This window comes from Zootoca vivipara, chromosome 1, assembly GCF_965207765.1.
Source record: "Zootoca vivipara chromosome 1, rZooViv2.hap1.1, whole genome shotgun sequence".
NCBI classification, from domain to species: domain Eukaryota; kingdom Metazoa; phylum Chordata; class Lepidosauria; order Squamata; family Lacertidae; genus Zootoca; species Zootoca vivipara.
This window is the reverse complement of record NC_142582.1, coordinates 111,543,221-111,563,764: the sequence shown is the minus strand read 5'-3', so window position 1 is coordinate 111,563,764 and position 20,544 is coordinate 111,543,221. Positions and strand designations below refer to the sequence as shown.

Here is a 20,544-nt window from a genome sequence, read left to right as displayed (position 1 = left end):
GAAAAACGCTGTCATGTCGCAAGCAGAATGCCAAAGCAGCCTTTGTCTGGGGTGCACTGCTTTCAGGCAACTTGTTCCTGGAGGTGCACTGCACACCTTTGGCCGAGCATGTTTAAGTTAGGCTGGGCGAACCACAGATGTGGTTCTCGTACTCTGGGTCATGCCGCATACGGTGCTGCCTCTGGAATGGAGAAGGCGACACATCCTCTGGCACAAATAACACCAGTTGAGGTGGCCTGCCTGTCACGTCGAGGTGTCAATTATGCTGATTTATGCTCTTCCGGGTAAATAAACAGAATGCTCTCTGCACTCTGAGATTCTGCTATGTAGCAAACAAATTTTTCCCTGACACTACTGGGAACGTAGGAGAAAGACATCCTAGTCCCCTTCCTCTATATTTTAGCTATGCTGTTAACATTTCCCAACTTCTCTTTTCCCTGTTTAAGTATCTAGATTTTAGGGTAATTAAATATTCAAAGATAATTAAATAACCAGAGGTATTTAAATGATTTGGGGCTTTGGATAATTTTGACCAACACGAGCCATGCTGCACACAGAGATCCCCGCCCTGGCTCTCCACATTGTTTCAGCACCAGAGTTGTACTTGGTTAGAATGGACAGGAGGCCCTCCTTTGTCTCTATGCCAAGACTTTGGAAGCCCCTACCAAGGGAGGCTTATTTTGCCTCTTCTCTCTGATGGTCTTTCAACGCGGGGCAGAGACATTTCTTTGCTGAGTTGCTCATCTTAATCTTCCTGAAGATTAAGATGACACATGAACGATATGCTGCCTTTCTTTTGCTTTTGTTTGTCAGGTTTCGTGGGTTGCTTAAGCTGCAAAGCAACCTGAGCATTAATCCTACATCACTTGCAGGAAGCCACCATTCCCTCAGCCTCAGGGCCAAACCTAAGAGGCTGTGAAACCTTAGAGACAGGTGATAAAGGCTTTCCCATGTAAACAATCCTCTGCCAATCGCTCCCACCCGAATGCACTTGCCGTGGGGAAATAGTCATTTCTTTTGTGAGCCAGAGAATCATAGTTTCTTAATGCCAATGTGATACCTTCTAGATGTTGCGGATTACAACTTCCATTTGATGTAGCTAGCATGGTTTTCATGCACCATCACAATTCAGATATTATTATTATTATTTTGAAAAAAACACAAGTCCAAAGATTTTGTGAATTTGCTCATGTAATATTACTATTTCGTATGAATGAAGATGGATGTACGCCCTATGCAACATTAGCAAAGAGGAATGGTTGCTAATGGTTACCTTAAAGAAGCAGGACTTAAAACATGAGAGTAGCACCCCCCAAAGAGCAGGGTGAAGCCCGCTTCATAAATCCACCTGTTCTGCTAGACCAGCCAACTAGTTAGACATAGCAACTGCCTTTGGTAACTCTATCCCTATGCAGCTTGTGTGACTGAGAGCTCTTGAATAAATGAATTTAATAGATTTCGACAACTGGTGCCAATGCCATGGGCTCTGTGCTTTCCCTCTCTGATCCCAGGTTGCATTCATGACATGGTCAATGGTCAGGGATGATGGGAGTTGTATTCCACAATATTTGGAGGGTTACTACATTGGCTACCACTGCTCTATGCAACTAGGAAGATGAACACAACAAGTGCATTTAAACATGGCAGGATAGACATTGAATGCTTAGGCAAGTAAGCATTTTACCTGTGGTCTTCAGCATGTCTGATTCAACTCTCTCTTCCCCATTTGCAGTAGTAATGCTGGCTTGTTTTACTGGGCTGTTGAGATAATGTGCATCAAGTGCTTGGAATGCTGTACAAATGTTTTGTGGTGATTTAAATGGTTTGTGGTGATTAGATATGAATGAGATGAAGGCATTACTGTGCTTTCTGAGTGTGTCTGTTCAGATCTCTATGCTGCACATTTCCTTAGTGAGCTTTGGATAACAGGTGAGAGGAGCATAGCTCAGTGGCAGTACACATGCACTGCGTTGAGAAGGTCCTGGGTGATGGGAAATACCTATACTGAAGAGCCACTGTCAGTTAAAGCAGCGGTAAAATGGACAATAGGTCTGACCTGATAGAAGCAGTTTCCTAGTTCTTAAGCTTCCATTGAAGTCCAGTTCCAGCTGTGCTGTATTTCACAATAAAGTATTTTGCGGGTTAATTTTACTGTTGATTTTTTTCCCCAGAGGCTCATTAATGCTACCAGTGCTGGAGTCAATCCTGTCGGAGATCCCGTTAACAGCAGCAGTCACTGGGACATCGGAAGTGCCTTTTTCTTCGCTGGAACCGTCATCACAACTATAGGTATGCATTTATATAGTATTTAAGGTGGAGGCAGAGATGGAAAAGATTGGGGGTTTTATAGGGCTGTTCATGTAGGCAAACAATCCTGATCAGTTTCTGCATGGAAAATAGGGGCAGGCACCCCAGATACTTTGGTTTCTTTCTTTCTTTTAAAGCAGCAGTCTGGTCCTTCTAGAAAGAAAGTTATGAAGCAAAGTGTGGAGGTAGCTTTCTAAGCAATTTATGTGACGTGAGCTTGCTGGCTACTCTTGGCTGTCAGTATTTTAGCTAATGAGTGAAGGCAAAGCTGTGATTGATAAGTGAGTTGTTTGGACACATGGCAATAGGAACCCCATGGGGCCCTAAAGAGCAGCTCTTCCCCCCTCTGGTCTTATTATTGGAATCTCCCTAACCATGTATTGGTTTGCATATCCAAGAGAATGTACCAGCTCCTTGAGAGCCAGTGTGGTGTAGTGGTTAAGAGTGGTAGACTCATAATCTGGTGAACTGGGTTCGCGTCTCTGCTCCTCCACATACAGCTGCTGGGTGACCTTTGGCTAGTCACACTTCTTTGAAGTCTCTCATCCCCACTCACCTCACAGAGTGTTTGTTGTGGGGGAGGAAGGGAAAGGAGAATGTTAGCCGCTTTGAGACTCCTTAGGGTAGTGATAAAACGGGATATCAATCCAAACTCCTCCTCCTCCTCCTCCTCCTCCTCCTCCTCCTCCTCCTCCTCCTCCTCCTCCTCCTCCTCCTCCTCCTCCTCTTCTTCTTCTTCTTCTTCTTCTTCTTCTTCTTCTTCTTCTTCTTCTTCTTCTTCTTCTTCTTCTTCTTCCTGGCAAGGAGGTTACACCTGCTTTTCTCCCCTCCTGGGCTTCCTAGGTCAGCACGGGATGACAGCTAAGCCAAGGTTTGAGTTAACAATTCACACATCTGCAGGTAAATGTTTATTGAATTGTAGGTAGCTGCAGAGATTGAAAACCAGAGTGCCAAATGCACGTTCTTGGCTCTTGGAAAAATGAGCAGAGTGCATTTCTCCAGGGGCTGAAACTTCAACCTGCATTCTGAACTTAACAATGACATCAACACAAGAGTGAGAGAGAACAAACAGAAAATAATAGCATAGGTCGTAATCCAACTCTTGTCATCTTACAATTGTGCTACTGATGTTAACGCAGATGGTGCTCTCTGTTTTGGCTCTGGGTTATGAGGTGGTTATTAAGGGGGTAAAATAAAAAATATAAATATCTCAATTAAAATTAATATTGAAATGATAAGAGATCAAGTTCATAGGAAGCTCAGCTTCTGGATCAAAATGCAAATGGACTGCAGCATTATATGTGAGGATAGGGTCCACCTATTCATTGGGCGAAGAGCTGCATGGCTGATCTTGCTGTGTATAGTCATGCAACATTCCCAACAAGGGGGATCCTATGCATGCAGACCTTCTGAGGAGCCGGGATGCTAAGAGGAGCCCTGATGGATCTGGCCCTGTTCTAGTCATATTATTTCTCCTAGCTGCTGATATTCTGCCAGAGTCCACCCACCACCCTTTGTTAGGGCTGCTTTCTCTCTCTTGCTTTACTCACATGGGTGATCCAGTTCAATCCAATCAGAGGGAATCTAGGGAATTTGATGTTGTTGTGATGGTTACTGACATCACTTAGGGCAGCACCTATTCAGGGTTAGGGCTGTGCTTCCTGAATAGAACACTTCTGAGGACATCAAAGCAATCATTGGCTCATTTTGCCCCACAGTGCCTCTCTACTACTACTACTACGCCATGATGTAGTATCCATTCAGATGTAGTGTTGAAGGGAAATGCTGGCGCTAATCCATTTAAGAAGTGTGTGTGTGAGGAGAGTGATGGAGGGACAGAGGGATACTAGAGTCTTTTGCAGGGTGCATGGCAGATCTAATCTAAAAAGCTTATCCTTTGTTCTGCTTGTTTCTGGGTCTGAATAATTCATTTTTGGTCTGATCTCTGTACATGGGTGGCATGTTTCCGATGTGAAAGTGCATTTTTATTGCCAGGCTGCAAACCGCTGAAATGAAATGGATTTTAATGGAGTAGGCAGTAAAATGGTCTGAACTTTGGTGCCGTAACTATACTTTTAATTTCTGCCTCTTGTTTCAATGAAAAGGGGTGAGTTGAGGAAGCCCAGTGCAACAGATAATGAAGCAATGAAGTCTAAGTGGCAGTACATTGATATCAATGAACATCTGTTGGATTAAATTGTCTGCAGCTATAGGTAACTAGAATATATATATATATATATATATATATATATATATGGGAAACCTCCAACCTGCAAATCTAGATAGGCCTACCAGGCCTCCCCATTTGACCCAAGAAGCCATTTGGCTAACTGACACCCATCTGTCATCGTATATGATGTCACATGTGGGGCAGGTGAAGAGATCTGACACAACCAAAAGGGGGTTTACAGGCACAGGCAGTCAGCTGATCGGCAGCACCAGTAAAGCCCAATGTAAAGTTCTGTGTATACAGGACTTTGCAAGCCCCAACAGTCAGCTGAGTGCCAAGTCTTTTGAAGCTCCTTGCAAAGTGCTATACCAGGCACCCCCAAACTTCGGCCATCCAGATGTTTTGGACTACAGTTCCCATCATCCCTGACCACTGGTCCTGTTAGCTAGGGATCATGGGAGTTGTAGGCCGAAACATCTGGAGGGCCGCAGCTTGGGGATGCCTGTGCTATACGATATGGTGCTTTGCAAAACTGAACAATCAGCTGATTTTCAGAGCTCAGGAAGCCCTTGGCAAAAGCACTATGAAAGAGAGACCTTGCAAAGCTCCTTACATAGCACTGACAATCAAGTCAATGTTGTTCCAAATCCTTATTGCAAGAAATTAAAATGTCTGGGTGAATAAATTTGTCTGGATTGCAGTCACCAGGTGAACCTCTTTGTAGGCAGGGCATCCCATACCTGGGGTACCACTGCTACGAAAGCCCCTTGTTGTTGTTGTTGTTGTTGTTGTTGTTGTTGTTGTAATAATAATAGTAATAATTATATATTTATTTATTATTTATACCCCGCCCATCTGGCTGGGTTTCCCCAGCCACTCTGGGCGGCTTTCAACAGAATATTAAAATTCAATTATCTATTAAACATTAAAAGCTTCCCTAAACAGGGCTGCCTGTTAAATGCACCTCTATTAATGAAAGCACTGGAGGAGGCCCTGGGCTTTGAAAAACTAAATTGCAAATATTGGAAGCTATTTGCACTGGGAAGTAGTTCCAATTCACTGCAGACAGTGTGTGGGTGTGGGTGTGGTGATCCTGATGAGGGCTGGATCCCCTCCTCCCCCTCCGCCATCGCCGGGGCGGGAGGAGGGAAAGCTGGCAAGGGAAAAGGGAGCTTTCCTTGCCCCGCTGTGGCCCCTCCCCCACCCCTTGGCCCCGCCCCTTGGCCCCGCCCCTTGCCCCCCTGATTTTCATCCTGGCTACGCCCCTGCCCTGGACATAAATTGCATTGAGAATTTGTGGGCTACACGCCAATGTCGCCTCCGTGCTATAGACTGTATGACTATGAAGAAGCTCATTCAGGCGCTGATTCAAGTGTGGTACAGGGATCCGAAAAGCAACAGTGACTGTTTGAAACTAGTAGACTCCATGCCAAACCGTTTTCAAATGCTGCTTAAAAATAGTGGAGGTCATATCTGTTACTAATGTACGTATATGTGAGTTTTGTACATGTATATGTGAGTTTTGTACTACTAAATTCATTATTTGTTTCAATTAATTTGCACAAGGGTGTACTTCATCCAATATGTGAGACAATAGGCAAGTTTAAAACCTGCAGTTGTTTCTATCGTGGCAGGACTGATATTGCTTTAATCTAGAAGTTAGGGAACATATCTTGAAAGTCCAAGTTCTTGGACAATGCATGAAAACAAGTGCTTAAAAAGGGTGTGTGTGTGTGTGTGTGTGTGTGTGTGTGTGTGTGTGTGTGTAAGAATGTCAGATAATCTCTTGAAGATTCACATAAACTGGGAAATGTGGGGAGAGGGGTGTGTGTAAGAACTGGACATTTCACTAGGTATAATATGAGATAAAGACCGGACATAATTCAGAACTCCAGCCTGAAAATGTGATTACCCTGTTGAGTCACATCAGGAGTCAGTTTGCAAAGGCTGTGTGCAGGAGCATGACAAAGCATGGCTTTCCTTTAGCAAAATTTGTATCCTGCCGTGCTGACAAAATGCATTTCAGATTAATCAAATGATAGGTTTCATTAGGAACTCAATTCCATTAAGAAATGGTAGAAATGGTGGGGACTGCAGGTTTTCAGGGCAATTAACTCCCGAGCTGCTGTGAATCCCATTTAAATGGAGGACCAGGCAGTGCTATCTCAAAGTACATCTTATAGAGATGAGCACAATGTATACTTGGGTTCACACAACCTTGCTCCTGTGGCTAGATCCTGGCAATAGCTCCCTCTGATTGCACCAGTTCCCTATGGGCATTATCAATCGGAACTGTATTTTGGCTTGGTTGAGGAAATGTTTGTCCTGTGTGTTTTGTATGATGTCTGAATAGACATTGCAGTTCACATCTCAAATTAGATCTGCTGGCTGGGAGCACTCCAGGCTCTTGCCTGAAATGAATCCCCCATTCATTGGCAGATAGATGCCTTACATGTTTCCTCGGTCGCGGTGGCTGTGCTTGGACCAGCAGAAAAGGACCCTGTTTCTTAGAACTGAGCTCCCCTACTCACCCCAATCAGGCAGATTTCCAAGTACCTCAGTAAATCCGCCAGTGCCAGTGAATGAGGACCCTGATTCAGTTGAGAGGCTGGAGTCATTTCAGGAAGTCCTTCCATTGAGGAAGTCCTTCCATTGAGGAAGTCCTTCCATTGAGGAGTCCTTCCATTGAGGAAGTCCTTCCATTGAGGAAGGACCACAGCTCAGTGGTAGAGCATGCAGTAAGTCCCATGTTCAATCCCCGGCATCTTTACATAGGGCTAAGAAAGGAAGTGGCTTGTCAGGTAGGAAGGAACTGCTGTGTTGGTTTCCTGGCAGGTCGGTAGCTGTTGCTTACAGGCAGGGAGAAGGTAGGGAAGTCAGGAGGTTGGCATGGTGCATCTGCATCTGCAGGAATGCTAGATTGCACTTTGCTGGATTGCACCCCACTGCTGCATTTGCGCTACCTACCAGGAAGCTACCACATTGGATCAGCTCCAGCTGGCAAGCTGCTTCTAGCTGGGATTGTATCCTCTATGAAGCCCAAGAGAGCCATTGCCAGTCAGTGTAGATCGCACTGAGCTAGGTGGACCAGTGGTCTAAGTCAACATGTAAAGGTAATAGGGAAGCGGGTAGCACTGTGGTCTAAACCACTGAGCCTCTTGGGCTTGCTGATCAGAAGGTCAGTGGTTTGAATCTGCATGATGGGTTGAGCTCCCGGTGCCAACCTAACAGTCCAAAAGCATGGCAGTGCAAGTAGATAAATAGGTACCACTGCGGCAGGAAGGTAAACAGCATTTCCATGCTCCCTGGCTTCCGTCATGGTGTTCTGTTGCAGCAGAAGCTGCTAGGTCACGCTGGCCAGATGACCTTCAAAAATGTCTGTGGACAAACACTGTATCCCTTGGCCTGAAAGTGAGATGAGCACCACAACCCCATAGTCACCTTTGACTGGACTTAACTGTCCAGGGGTACTTTACCTTCTTTTCCCTTCTAACTCAATATAAACTCTGTTCCTAATTCCTGGCCACCTTGAAATTATTCTGCTGTGAATATATTTGATTGCTTTAAAAACTTTCATCTTTTGTTTTGTTGTTTGCTTCCCTGGTTGCCTTTGGGGAAAGGGGCTGGATTAAATCTAGTAAATAAGTACCTGTGAATAAGTACCTGTTTGGAACAGGGCTCTTGCTTTTGGGTATTGTGCAGCTCCTTTTGGTGGGGACAAACCCAACGTAACCTCAGATGAGATCAGAGAGGTTTGCAATACCTGCAGTATGTCCAAGGCCTGTCAGTGAACCATGCTGCTTTTCCCATTCATTTAACCAGAGATTTATTTAAATGAGGGTTAAGTAAAGGGATGTTTCAGTATGTTGACAGTTCAAACAATCACAAAATGCTGCACTACCACACACTTCAGTGTCATTCAGGTGAGGATAAGGCACTTTGAGCAAAGTGCTAATAGCTGCTAAAAGGGCTTCAGCGGATGTGCAGTTCAGTGAGGAAGAGAAAGGAACAACGGTAAGGTTCCTTTTATTTGCGTCAACGGTCCGCTTCTATATCTGTGCAGAAATCAGTTGGGAGCCCTTTGTATTCATTTCCATTACTCTTACTTAAAAATAATTTGCTACAATTTCTTCTTACTCAGGGTTAAAGGTTCAGATGGTAATGGTTGCAAAATTATTTCTGGGTTGGGTTTTTGTTTGTTTGTTTAAAGAGTACAGCTAAAAATGGGAAGTTTGGACCTGACAAACTTGTGTTTGAAAATGTGTATTGTAGACAGGCAATAAGAGAATTGGGACTAGCTGCAGCTCCCTGTTGAGTACACCTAGTGACTAGTGGGGTTTTTTGTGCAATGTGTGAAAAGGTAGTCAGATAATCAGTAATCAGGTATCATTTCACTTTTACTTTATGGCAAGATAGCATTGTGTCATCCTGCTACTTAGCATGATGGCTATATCCTGACTCCATAGTTGCAGGCAGTAATACTTCTGAATACCAGATGCTAGAATCCACACGAGGGGAGAGGGCTCTTTTGCTCGAATCCTGCTCTTGGGTCTTCCACAAGCACTTGGGTGGAATCTACACACATATAAAAACTGTTCTGAAGAGCATTTTTAAAAATACATTGAATTTTCCATAAGCCTGACCATCGCCATCTAGTGTCACATTGTATATTGCACTTAAGACACACCTAAAACGTTTCATTTGCAGCTGTATAACTGAGTCCCTGGTTAGCCACTGTCAGAACAGGATGCTGGACTCGATGGGCCATTGACATGATCCATCAGGCTCTTCTTGTGATGTTCCAGTGGCATTATTTCTTTTGAGGAGTTGCTAACATAAGCTGGCATTTATTGAAGTAGAATCCATTGTAATTAATTAACATGACTAAGTTAGATCCATTAATTTCAATTTCTGCTCTGAGTAAAACTTTGTTGAATACCACCCAGACATCTTTAAAATATGCTGGAACAATCTCCACATGATCATCAACATCAGATCCCAGTATCTGTCTGCCAAGAACTCTTATCCGTATCTCAGTTTTACTTTGTCAGTGAGGACTCAACCACCACTCCTTTTGTTTTCATTCAGTATTCGATATGTTCTACTTGTTTAATAGGTTCGAAAAAGCTTCTCAATAAAGTTAACAATTACAACAAAAGAAATTGAGTGCTAACAAGTATGCTTTGTTTATGGGATTCACATCAAGTTGAACACTTGTGCAGATGTACATGATGCTGGAGGTTCAGCCCCACAGGGTGTATAAATTAAGGCAAGGTGAATGCAATGCTTTCCACACCCCATTTTTATTCAATTTCTGGCACACAAAGCAGGTGAGATACTGTAAGGGTAGTGGGGGTGCTCTCCGCAAGAAATGGTGCTGATCACTCAAAGCTATACATATTTCAGTCTTTATTTACATATGTACAAAGCAGCAGGCATCATTCAGCCATCTGTACTGTTGGATTCAGATCCAGGAAGTAACTTTTGGCGGCTTTTCTTCCAACATAAAAACTTGGGCAGCCCTACTCTCCGCCTCTGTGTTTTACGCTGATGGGACCTGCGTAATTTCCCCCTCTGTTCCCAAGCTGGTGGAGCAGTGCTGAGGCTCCTGCTCAGCATCCCCGAGCCCTTTCACTCCCTGGCTACTTCCTGCCACCCCCTCCCCTTCTCCTACTGCTATTTCCTGTCCTTCTTCTCCCAGCCGTCCCTGCCCAGCCTCCTCCTCCTCCCTCTCTATCCTTAAGGTCTTGCTGGGCAGTGCCCCGAAAGATACTAAAAACTCCAAGTAAATCATTGCATGTGCAGAATGATTTTTGTGAACACAACAGAGGTTCTTCTGCCTTTGCAGCTCCTGCACCACCCGCAATGTGCTCCAGAGGCTTGGAGGAATTCCTAGAGCAGATTTGGGGGTGCATGATTGGAAGAGAGGGAGGGGAGATTCTGTTGCATTTGAGGAACTCATTCCACATGTGCAGTGTAACTGGATATAACCTCATGAGGAGATGTGGGGCAATGGAAATGGGAAATTCCTCTTTCTTTATATACCTTCATTGTTGTTTAGCATCTCTCCCTTTTTCATTTTCCTCAATGACTCTTCAGATACTGATCTGAGAGATGAAGGTGCTTTCTCTCTCTCTCTCTCTCTCAACAGGGTATGGAAACATTGCCCCAAGCACAGAAGGTGGGAAAATTTTCTGTATTTTGTATGCCATCTTTGGGATTCCACTCTTTGGCTTTCTGCTAGCCGGCATTGGTGACCAGCTTGGGACCATCTTTGGAAAGAGCATCGCACGAGTGGAAAAGGTTTTTCGAGTAAGATTGAAATGGCTTTATCTCTTTCTAGTCTTGAACCCTAATGACAGGTCATACACACAGCTAGATTTTGAGTGGTAAGACACAGTGAGAGTTAGGTATTAAAAACATTTCTTGTGTCATAAATACGCCTTAAAATTTTGGGGAAATGTGTTCTTTATACCTCTCCAAATTCATTCATTCATTCATCTTCATAATCACTGATTCAGGAGATGAATGGATTTGGAGTGCTTGTAGACTAGAAGAGAAAATAGATATAGTGGTCGTATCAGAACTGGTGGCCCTGTGAAAATATCTGGCTAGAAAACCTATATTGAAAAATCCCTGGATATGAAACTTGTATAAAATAGATCCCTGGGTATAAAACCTGTAGAAAGATCCAATACTGGTGTTATATTTATTTTATTTTATTTATTTAACAAATCTGATATACTGCTTGGTTGTTAAAAAAAGAAGCCCATCTTACATGGGGAAAAAACACCTCATGAAAGCAAACAAGTAAATGCTTTAATGAGTGACTTACCTAACATACATAATGAGCTACCCTTACATTGACCTAGTTTACACGTAATGCTAAGCCATGGTTTATTCAAATACAGTGAATTGAACTATGGCTTGTTTGATACTCCAAACCCTGTCCAGTGACTTGTATGCTACCAAGAAACCAAGCTCTGAAGACATGATTTGTTTTTGGCTTATAAGCCTTGGTTTGTTTTAGCTATGGCTTGGTGTGTACGTACAAAGTTGCACTCGTCTTTAATCATGGGTTGCATGACTGTCCCATCCCAGATGCTACAAAGGCATGGAAAAGGTAAAGGGACCCCTGACCATTAGGTCCAGTCGTGACCGTCTCTGGGGTTGTGGTGCTCATCTCGCGTTATTGGCCGAGGGAGCCGCCGTACAGCTTCCAGGTCATGTGGCCAGCATGACTAAGCCGCTTCTGGTGAACCAGAGCAGCGCACGGAAACACCGTTTACCTTCCCGCTTGGAGCGGTACCTATTTATCTACTTGTACTTTGACGTGCTTTCGAACTGCTAGGTTGGCAGGAGCTGGGACCGAGCAACGGGAGCTCACCCCGTTGCAGGGATTTGAACCGCTGACCTTCTGATCAGCAAGCCCTAGGCTCTGTGGTTTAACCCACACCGCCACCTGCGTCCCACAAAGGCATGAGGCAAGAACAATTGGAAAAGAAACAAAACTTTGGAGAAACAAGCCACGGTTTGGTTGCCTGTAGAAAAATGCATGGTTCAGTTCTCATTAACTTGTGGTTTGTTAAACAAACCATAGTTTTGCATCACGTGCAAACTAGGCCATTGACTGTTAAAAATAACCATGTGACTTCTATTGGCCCAGCCCCATAATGTCAACTTGGAAATAAACCCCTATGAGTTCAGTGGGACTTACTTCCAGTTAGGCATGTATAGAATTGTGGCCTCAGTATATACAAAACTACATAGGACAAAATGCCTGAATGCAGCAAATGATTGTTTCTTAACAGTCACATGAACAAAAAATAGAGAGGCAATGCTTGCTTTAATCCTGAGTGGCACCTGAGATCTGGTGCAAGATTACTGCTATGCACCACTTGAGTCTCCAAGTAGTGAGAGACTCCAGGGTTCCTGTGCTTACCCAATTTTGGTTTGGAATGAAGGTCAATGGTGACTGTGGTGTCTCTAAGATACAGTTGTACCTTGGAAGTTGAACGGAATCCGTTCCGGAAGTCCGTTCGACTTCCAAAATGTTTGGAAACCAAAGCGCGGCTTCTGATTGGCTGCAGGAAGCCCCATTGGACGTTCAGCTTCCAAAGTACATTCACAAATTGGAACACTCACTTCTGGGTTTGCGACGTTTGGGAGCCAAAACATCCGAGTACCAAGGCGTTCGGGATTTAAGGTGCGACTGTATATGGTTTTATTGACACACAAATACAACCTCAGCATTAAATGGAGGGACTCATAGCATCAACACCCCAATGGATCTTGCTTCCTCATTTGGTTTCAAGGGAAGCCCTGAAATCTAGCAGAGAGCATGCACACCTAACAACAACAACAACAACAACAACAACAACAACAACAACAACAACAACAACAACAACAAAAACACTCTTGTTCTGTGTAGCAGCTAAGTGAGGGAAGGCCCTCCCATTTGTTTCTATGGCACAGGACAGCTTCTTCAGATAGGCTAAATCAAGGCACTTACTGTAAGTAGCAGGCAAAGCCATTGCCTTGACAAAGGAACTGGTTCTGTGAGCTTCCCCTTATACATTCTACCCTCAGAGATACAGGATTGCAGGTTTGGAAGGGGACTCATGGGGGGGGGGACATCCAAACTATGATCCCCTGTGCTCATGTCATTATAAAGGATGTTGAACCACTAGGAAACATGGTCTTTCAGGGCTCTTTTCTCCTTAGGAGTGAGGAGTTAAAACTGCTTTTCTCTTAGTGATTTTTCTTATGCAACCCAGTTGGACTTTTCGGGTTGAAAGAGTATCTGTGACAACAGGGTATCAGCGCCATGTTTTGCCAGGATCTACCCCTTCCACTTATCTCTGCTGGACTCCAAGGCAGTCTGCTTTTCAGTCTGCCAGGCTATCACTATAGATAATTTATAAATGCTTTTAAAACCTACAATCCTTTGAGATCTGTGGATGAATACACTTCCTCTTTCCTCCTTTTGGCATAGCTCTCAGATCCCATGGGACTGTCTCCAGAACCATATGCAAATTAATATTAATCATATCCTCTATTAGGATATTTTTCTAAGTCTGCAGAAGGAATTTGCCTGCGGGGTGGGGTGGCTGGGAGGAAGTGACTCTCCAGATCAGGTACTGCGATGAACTGCAGCATCCCCTGACTTAAGCTAGTGGACCCATGAAAAGAGCAAAACTCTAGTTTCTGTGAAGTTAATCTTGACTGGGACTTGAAGAATCTCCCCTACTGAGCTCCAACTAAATCAACCGTGTTTCTGTAAAGCTCTGAGTATATAGAAATTGCTTTTGTGCTAGCTGTAGCTTATAGTCTTCTCCTTTTGATGTTTGCTGTTTGACCCTAAGGGAAATCAGTGTACTAAAGGATTTTTCCTTCCTTCCTATTCTTCTATTTTTTTAAATGAAAAAATATTTAGTTTTTCAGTTTAAAATTTTAAATCAATTATCGAACAACCAACATAAAAACAAGATTCCAAAGAATCTCCTGAACTTCCCTCCTCCTCGTTGTGCTTCCTTTTGTTAACCATTTCCTCCTGCATCTTTTATAATAATCCAGATCTTTTTCATCTCCATTATATCCAAAATTCAACATGAAACTACAAGTGTTATTCCAATCCTACTAATGATTTTAGCCATTTATAATGGTTTTTAAAGATAAATTATGTATTTCCCCCATTCCTTATTAAAATTTTGGTCTTCCTGATTTCTGATTCTTCCAGTCATTTTTGCCATTTCGGCATAGTCCATCTGCCATTCTTCTCTGGTAGGGACTTTGTCTTCTTCCCATCTCTGGGCCATTAATATCCAGCAACCTTCCATTCATTCTAGTGTCCTGCACAAAGTCTCTCTCTCTCTCGCACTCCAACAACATAAAACTGCATTCCTGCTTTTGTGTCCTCAACTTGTTCCATTGCTATGCGGTGGAACTGACTTGGACACAAACCTTTCTCTAACTCTGCTGGCTGATGATGTGTGCGTGTGGGAAGGGTTGTTCTTTCTCTCTGTGCGTGTGCCTGGAAAGCCGATGGGATGTGCTCCACAATTTGGAACTCTTCCCAACCAATTTCTTCTGTGAGCAATTCGGTTGCTCGCTGCAGCAACAGTACTTTTAGCAGTTCTCCTGGAGCAGAACTGGAAAAAGGTAATTTCTGCCACAGGAATAAAACTATAGTTCAGCTTTAGCTGAACTGAATTTGAAAGGACTAAATCTGGTTGCACCACGTTTTGCAGACACCTTCAAATGTTCAGATTGCACACAGGCTTCAGAACTGCTGAGATCATAATTGAACCTCTTCAATGTGATGTCCAGAGGTATTCTGTTCTCATGCTGCAAACATTTTGATATATGAAGTTTAAATTATGTTTGAGTCTCTCTTGTACCGTTTACAGCAGGCATGGCCAAACTTGGCCCTCCAGGTGTTTTGGGACTACAAACCCCATCATCCCTAGCTAACAGGACCAGTGGTTAGGGATGATGGGAATTGTAGTCCCAAAACAGCTGGAGGCCCAAGTTTGGCCATGCCTGATTTATGGGAATGTTAATATGGAATGGAAAATCAAAGGGAGGTGTTTGTATTTTCAGATGAGAATTCTGGCCAACCTAGGCTTTACATTCTTATTAGAAACTCAACTGAATCAAAAACTGCTTTAAGCCTCAGGGCCTTTTGGGGGGTGGGATATAAACCATGGCTGTAGGTTAAAATCAAACTGAATCCAATTTCAATAATTTAGAAACTTACAGTTACAAAAAATGTGAACAAACCTTTTGTACAAACAAACGGACACCCTTCATTCCTTTCCTGTGAGCTACCTACTTAACCATGGTTTCCTGTTTCATTCAAACAGGAATGAATTCCGCTTCTTAAGCTTGAATTCCGCTTCTTAAGCTTGAATTCCGCTTCTTAAGCTGTGATATCCTTTCCTGACGATTTCCTTACCTGATATTTTTTAGCAGTGTGAACTGCATTATACTGTGCAGGCTCCTCTAGAATATAAGCTATGGAGATGTTGCAAACTGTTGTGACTTTAGCTCTTAAGAATCTGCTATCGTTGCTTTAGAAAAGTAGGGAGCTGCTGTTTCAAAGACACATTTTTTTTTTAAAGTCAGTGTGATATGGGGATTTAGCTGCATGGCTCCCCACTAAATGTGTTGTTTAAACACTCCACTTTAAATCTCACTGCAATGGTTTTATGAGTCCAAACCAATTATTCCCATCACATGGAGCTGGGAAACAAGCAAGTATTGAATGCGCGATTAAGAGTTTACTGCACTGCTTGTGTTACCTGGGCTGCACTGTGTGAAAAGGACAGTTTGATATTGAGGCTACCTCTCAGATTAAGAGTAAAGATTTATTCACATTTTCCAAACACCAGAGCTATATGCTAGCTAAATCACAGCCTGCATTTTGCACAAAATCACCATGGTAAGTAGAAACAAAAGAATGCTGAAGAAGCACGCTTGTAGAACCAGCACTTTTAAAATGCCTATCATCAGTAAAGCTAAAATGAAAAAAGATGTCATTCATTTTTCCAGCATGGTTATTTCTCAATGCACACATTCCATTGGTTTTCAGCCCCTTCCCATCACTTGCTTTCCCTTAAATGAAGCAGCCACCTGGAGAGGATGTCCAAGAGGGATGTGGGTGGCGCTGTGGTCTAAACCACTGAGACTAGGGCTTGCCGATCAGAAAGGTTGGTGGTTTGAATCCCCGCGATGGGGTGAGCTCCCGTTGCTCGGTCCCTGCTCCTGCCAACCTAGCAGTTCGAAAGCACGTCAAGTGCAAGTAGATAAATAGGTACTGCTCCGGCGGGAAGGTAAACGGCGTTTCCGTGCGCTGCTCTGGTTCATCAGAAGTGGCTTAGTCATGCTGGCCACATGACCTGGAAGCTGTCCATGGACAAACACCGGCTCCCTCGGCTTATAGAGCGAGATGAACACTGCAACCCCAGAGTCATCTGCGACTGGACCTAATAGTCAGGGGTACCTTTACCTTTACCTAGAGATTAACATGCATTCATGTTGGGTGCTGAATGATTTTCACCTGGGCTGGATCAACGCGTTTAACAGAATAATAAAAGTGATTCAGTTAAATGCATTGTAAACTTCATACAGGGAAATCCCAGTGGTGAAAGATGGGCCTCCACAGCGCCATCTGGTGTCACTATGTTATAACGCATGTAAAGCACTTTATTTTTAGAAAGGTAGCTGAGACCCTGAAGTAAATAAAAGGGTAGAAAACGCAAGGCAGATAGTCTTTGAGTTAAACATAGTTCTTTTCAATTAGACCCTTCTCCAAACATTGAGCTACAGGAGACTTCCCATTCTTAGCATGCATGTGTGTGTGTGTGCAATAATTGAAAATGTTGTGGTTGTTTAGTTGAGTCTGACTCACCTGATGTTGTTCGTGCCAGCAACTAAAATGAAAAGCTGCAGTCCATTACCTCAGAAGATTTGTGCACCCCATACGGCGTTGGCATCTCTAGGAGAAGAACAAAAGGGGGCTGAGAGATTGCTTTTGTAAAGAATGCAAACCATCCATCATACATTATTTGGCTTTAGCAACTGCAGTCTTTTGGAAGCATGGTCGATTTTATGGGATTGCAGTTGCTTCATATTTTAGTGCTTATACTGCATTATGTGTTTCTTTGGACGAGCAGAAACATGCGTTGGGCACAGCAGGGGGTAAAATAAATCATGAGCACTTCTATACCTGTCAGCAGTAGGATCCCTGTCAACCTAAGGCATGCTTTGTTATTCATGTTTTTAGCAGGATAGGTGCACTGTGCAGACAGTGGCTACCTCCAAAATGAGGGTCTGTTTGGAAGGGTAGGCAGAAGGTAGGTTGGGATCTACTGGTAGATTTCCAGATGATTGGCAATAGATCAGCCTGGGTTTCCAACTACCAAGGTTTCAAAATCAGCAGCACTTTTTTTTTGGGGGGGGGGGAGTTTGGAGATATGCTGCTTTGGCTTGGAGGAGCCCCAGATCTGTCCAAACATCTTGATGATCTGGGATTTGTCTGAATTCAATGCACAACCCCACAGGGAACCTCAGTGGGTACAAAAAGCTGCCCACTGCAGTCTCCTTTCGTGACAGAGGGGTTTGTGGAATTATTGCATTTGCCCCCATTGCCTCCCCTATGTGTTAATTAATATTTTAAAGGAAAGCCTGAAGAGAGCTATAGATACAGATATGTCACACGTTGTGGATTTGATGGGCTTTTTTATTGGGTTATATTGCTCCTGTTCATTTGATTTCTTCAAAGATAGACACAGAGCAGACATATAACCAGGGAAATTACAGGAGGGAATAATAACTTGCAGTCTTAGCAGCAAAATTGTGTTGCTGAGACCTGTGGGATTATTATTCCGCCCCCCTTCCAAGCTGCTACCTGGCGATTGACTCTGCAACATTTCACATTCAGGTGACCTTTTCAGAGCTGAGGAAATGCAGTTTCAGCTTCTTCAGTCCAGAGCAATGGAGATGCTCTTTGGCAGGTGGGATTGGTAACTGCCAATTTTGCAGCTGGCATTTCCATAGGGAATGAGGTAGAGAGAGTTTTCTGAAACCCTATTTCCTTTTAAACCACTGAGCCTAGGGCTTGCTGATCAGAAGGTCGGCGGTTCGAATCCCTGTGACGGGGTGAGCTTCCGTTGCTTGGTCCCAGCTCCTGCCAACCTAGCAGTTCGAAAGCACATCAAAAATGCAAGTAGATAAATAGGAACCGCTACAGTGGGAAGGTAAACGGTGTTTCCATGTGCTGCTCTGGTTTGCCAGAAGCGGCTTTGTCATGCTGGCCACATGACCTGGAAGCTGTACGCCGGCTCCCTCGGCCAATAATGCAAGATGAGTGCGCAAACCCAGTCGGTCACGACTGGACCTAATGGTCAGGGGTCCCTTTAATCTGAAATGAGATCACAGCTCTGCATAAAAGCATATTCCTGGTTTGAAAAAAACCCACCCAGTTGGGAAGCATGAGAGGAACAGGCCTAATTCTCACTGAGGTGGTATGTTTTTGTTTTGAATTTCATTTGTAACCTACCTTTCGTCCGTGGAACTCAAGGCAGTTCATGGAGTTACCATCCAGGCACTGACTGGACCCAGACCTGTTTAGATTCAGCAAGGTGGTGGCCTCACGTGCCTTCAGAATATGTGGTAAACCGCTGCCAAATGGGCTCATATAATTTAATGTTCCTCTACCCCCGCTCTAACCTGGAACTCTACCTCACATTCTAGTTGTCTATGTGCAGGATATTTCTCTTTTTTATGGATAATTCCATCTCATGATCCATCACCCCTGGAGACAAGTGGAACACCCAAGGCACTGTTTCATCACCTCAGTGGGAACTAGGCCACGAGCCAACCAATGTGAGGCACTTCGATATCTCCTTGATTTTAATGAAAAAATTGACAATATGTGTTAAATCTCTCCCATTGAGGTAGCTATTCTGTAATCTTCCTTCCCACTCCTTTATACCTCACCATGGCACTGTCATACGTGTGGAGGAAAACCTTCAACATGTAGCAGAGTTCCCAAAAATAGACCGGAGGCAATTGTATTTCATCCAGCAGAGCTTTCCTAGTGCTGAAGGCAAATGAGCTTAATGGTCACAAATCCAAATACATTCAGGATTGGCACAGTCTATAAAAAAATCCAGTTGCAGCACTTACAAAAACTTATAACAAGACTAAAACTTAACAATAAGCATACTATGTATAGAACACCACACCAGAAGGAAGAAAGATAGAAAGAGAAAGTAAGGCCCAGGCTCCTTCTGCCCTATATTTATAGTCAGCATGACCTTAATTGGAAGAGATAAGAGAACTAGTTCAAACTAGCTTCCCAGAAGCTATAACCCAAACAGTCATGAAGCTTCTGCCTGCTTCTCTCACTCAGAGAAACTTCTAGTAGCTTCTAGAATCCTCTTGTATTAATCAGAACAGGAAAGATCTCCACACATCAGATCAATACTTTCTGCACTAAGAAATGCAAATTGACATAGCACTAGTGGAATTCCTTGCATGGACTTCCACTAGCAGGACAAGTTAGGAGAATCTGGGCCACATTCGTCATTAAATTGCAATGCCATAAAAGTTACTTGATTTTTTATTGCCCTATCTTTCTGCAGGCTGCTTTGAAGTGCTCCCAGGCAAATGATTCATTTTCTCTTGGTTTCAGGAAGCAGTGCATTAACAATCACAAATGAAGTTTTGATTCCATTTCATTTTCTTTTGCAGAAGAAACAAGTGAGTCAGACCAAGATCCGGGTGATTTCAACCATCCTCTTCATCCTGGCTGGTTGTATCCTCTTTGTCACTATTCCTGCAGTCAGTTTCAAATATATTGAAGACTGGTCAGTTCTGGACTCCTTTTACTTTGTGGTTGTCACTCTGACCACAGTTGGCTTTGGTGATTTTGTGGCAGGTGAGGCATGTAATTTGGCACCCCAGTGCCTAGTGGTACATGCTGGGGGAAGAAGTTCTATGGTAATTGTGTTTTGAAATAGACAGTACTTTACAGAATTTGTTTTCATTCCCTCCCCTTAAATTTAACTGCAATGTAATCTGTAATGTAATCCAGTTGAGGATAATCAGGTTGGAGATCAGACACTGGATCAGGCAAACAAGAGTCAAGGGCCAGAGGGAAGTGATATGGTCATGGATGGGCTAGTGGGCAGATCCCAAGTCTGAGCAAAAACTGGATTTTCACTTTTTGAAATATGGCAACTCTAGCCTTCATTGGTTCCTCAGGTTACCAGTACCCTTTTTGGTCATTATAATGGTGGTGTTTCAGAACAGAAAACACCAGGACAAACTCATTCAGCCCACAAGCTGCCTATTTGGCATGAGGAGTGCAATGCCTGGGCCCTTCTATCTGAGCCCCAGATGCAAATCACCCAAGTACCTAACAGTAGCTCTATTTCCTGATTCAGTAGCTAGGCTGCACAAACAGAACCAGTTTTTTTAAAAAAAACCTAAACTTTAATTATTATTATTATTATTATTATTATTATTATTATTATTATTATTATTATTATTTATACCCC

The 20,544-nt window shown here is 43.4% G+C and overlaps 1 protein-coding gene across 1 annotated transcript in view; it reads left to right on the top strand.

Annotated features, from left to right (window-relative positions):
* Window positions 1-20,544, top strand: part of KCNK10 (potassium two pore domain channel subfamily K member 10) — a 71,517-nt gene that overhangs the window by 41,996 nt on the left and 8,977 nt on the right. Inside the window, exons 3-5 of the mRNA XM_035117643.3 lie at window positions 2,172-2,289; window positions 10,629-10,789; window positions 19,736-19,922. Coding sequence (XP_034973534.2) covers window positions 2,172-2,289; window positions 10,629-10,789; window positions 19,736-19,922 — 466 coding nt within the window. The remainder of the gene's footprint in view (window positions 1-2,171; window positions 2,290-10,628; window positions 10,790-19,735; window positions 19,923-20,544) is intronic.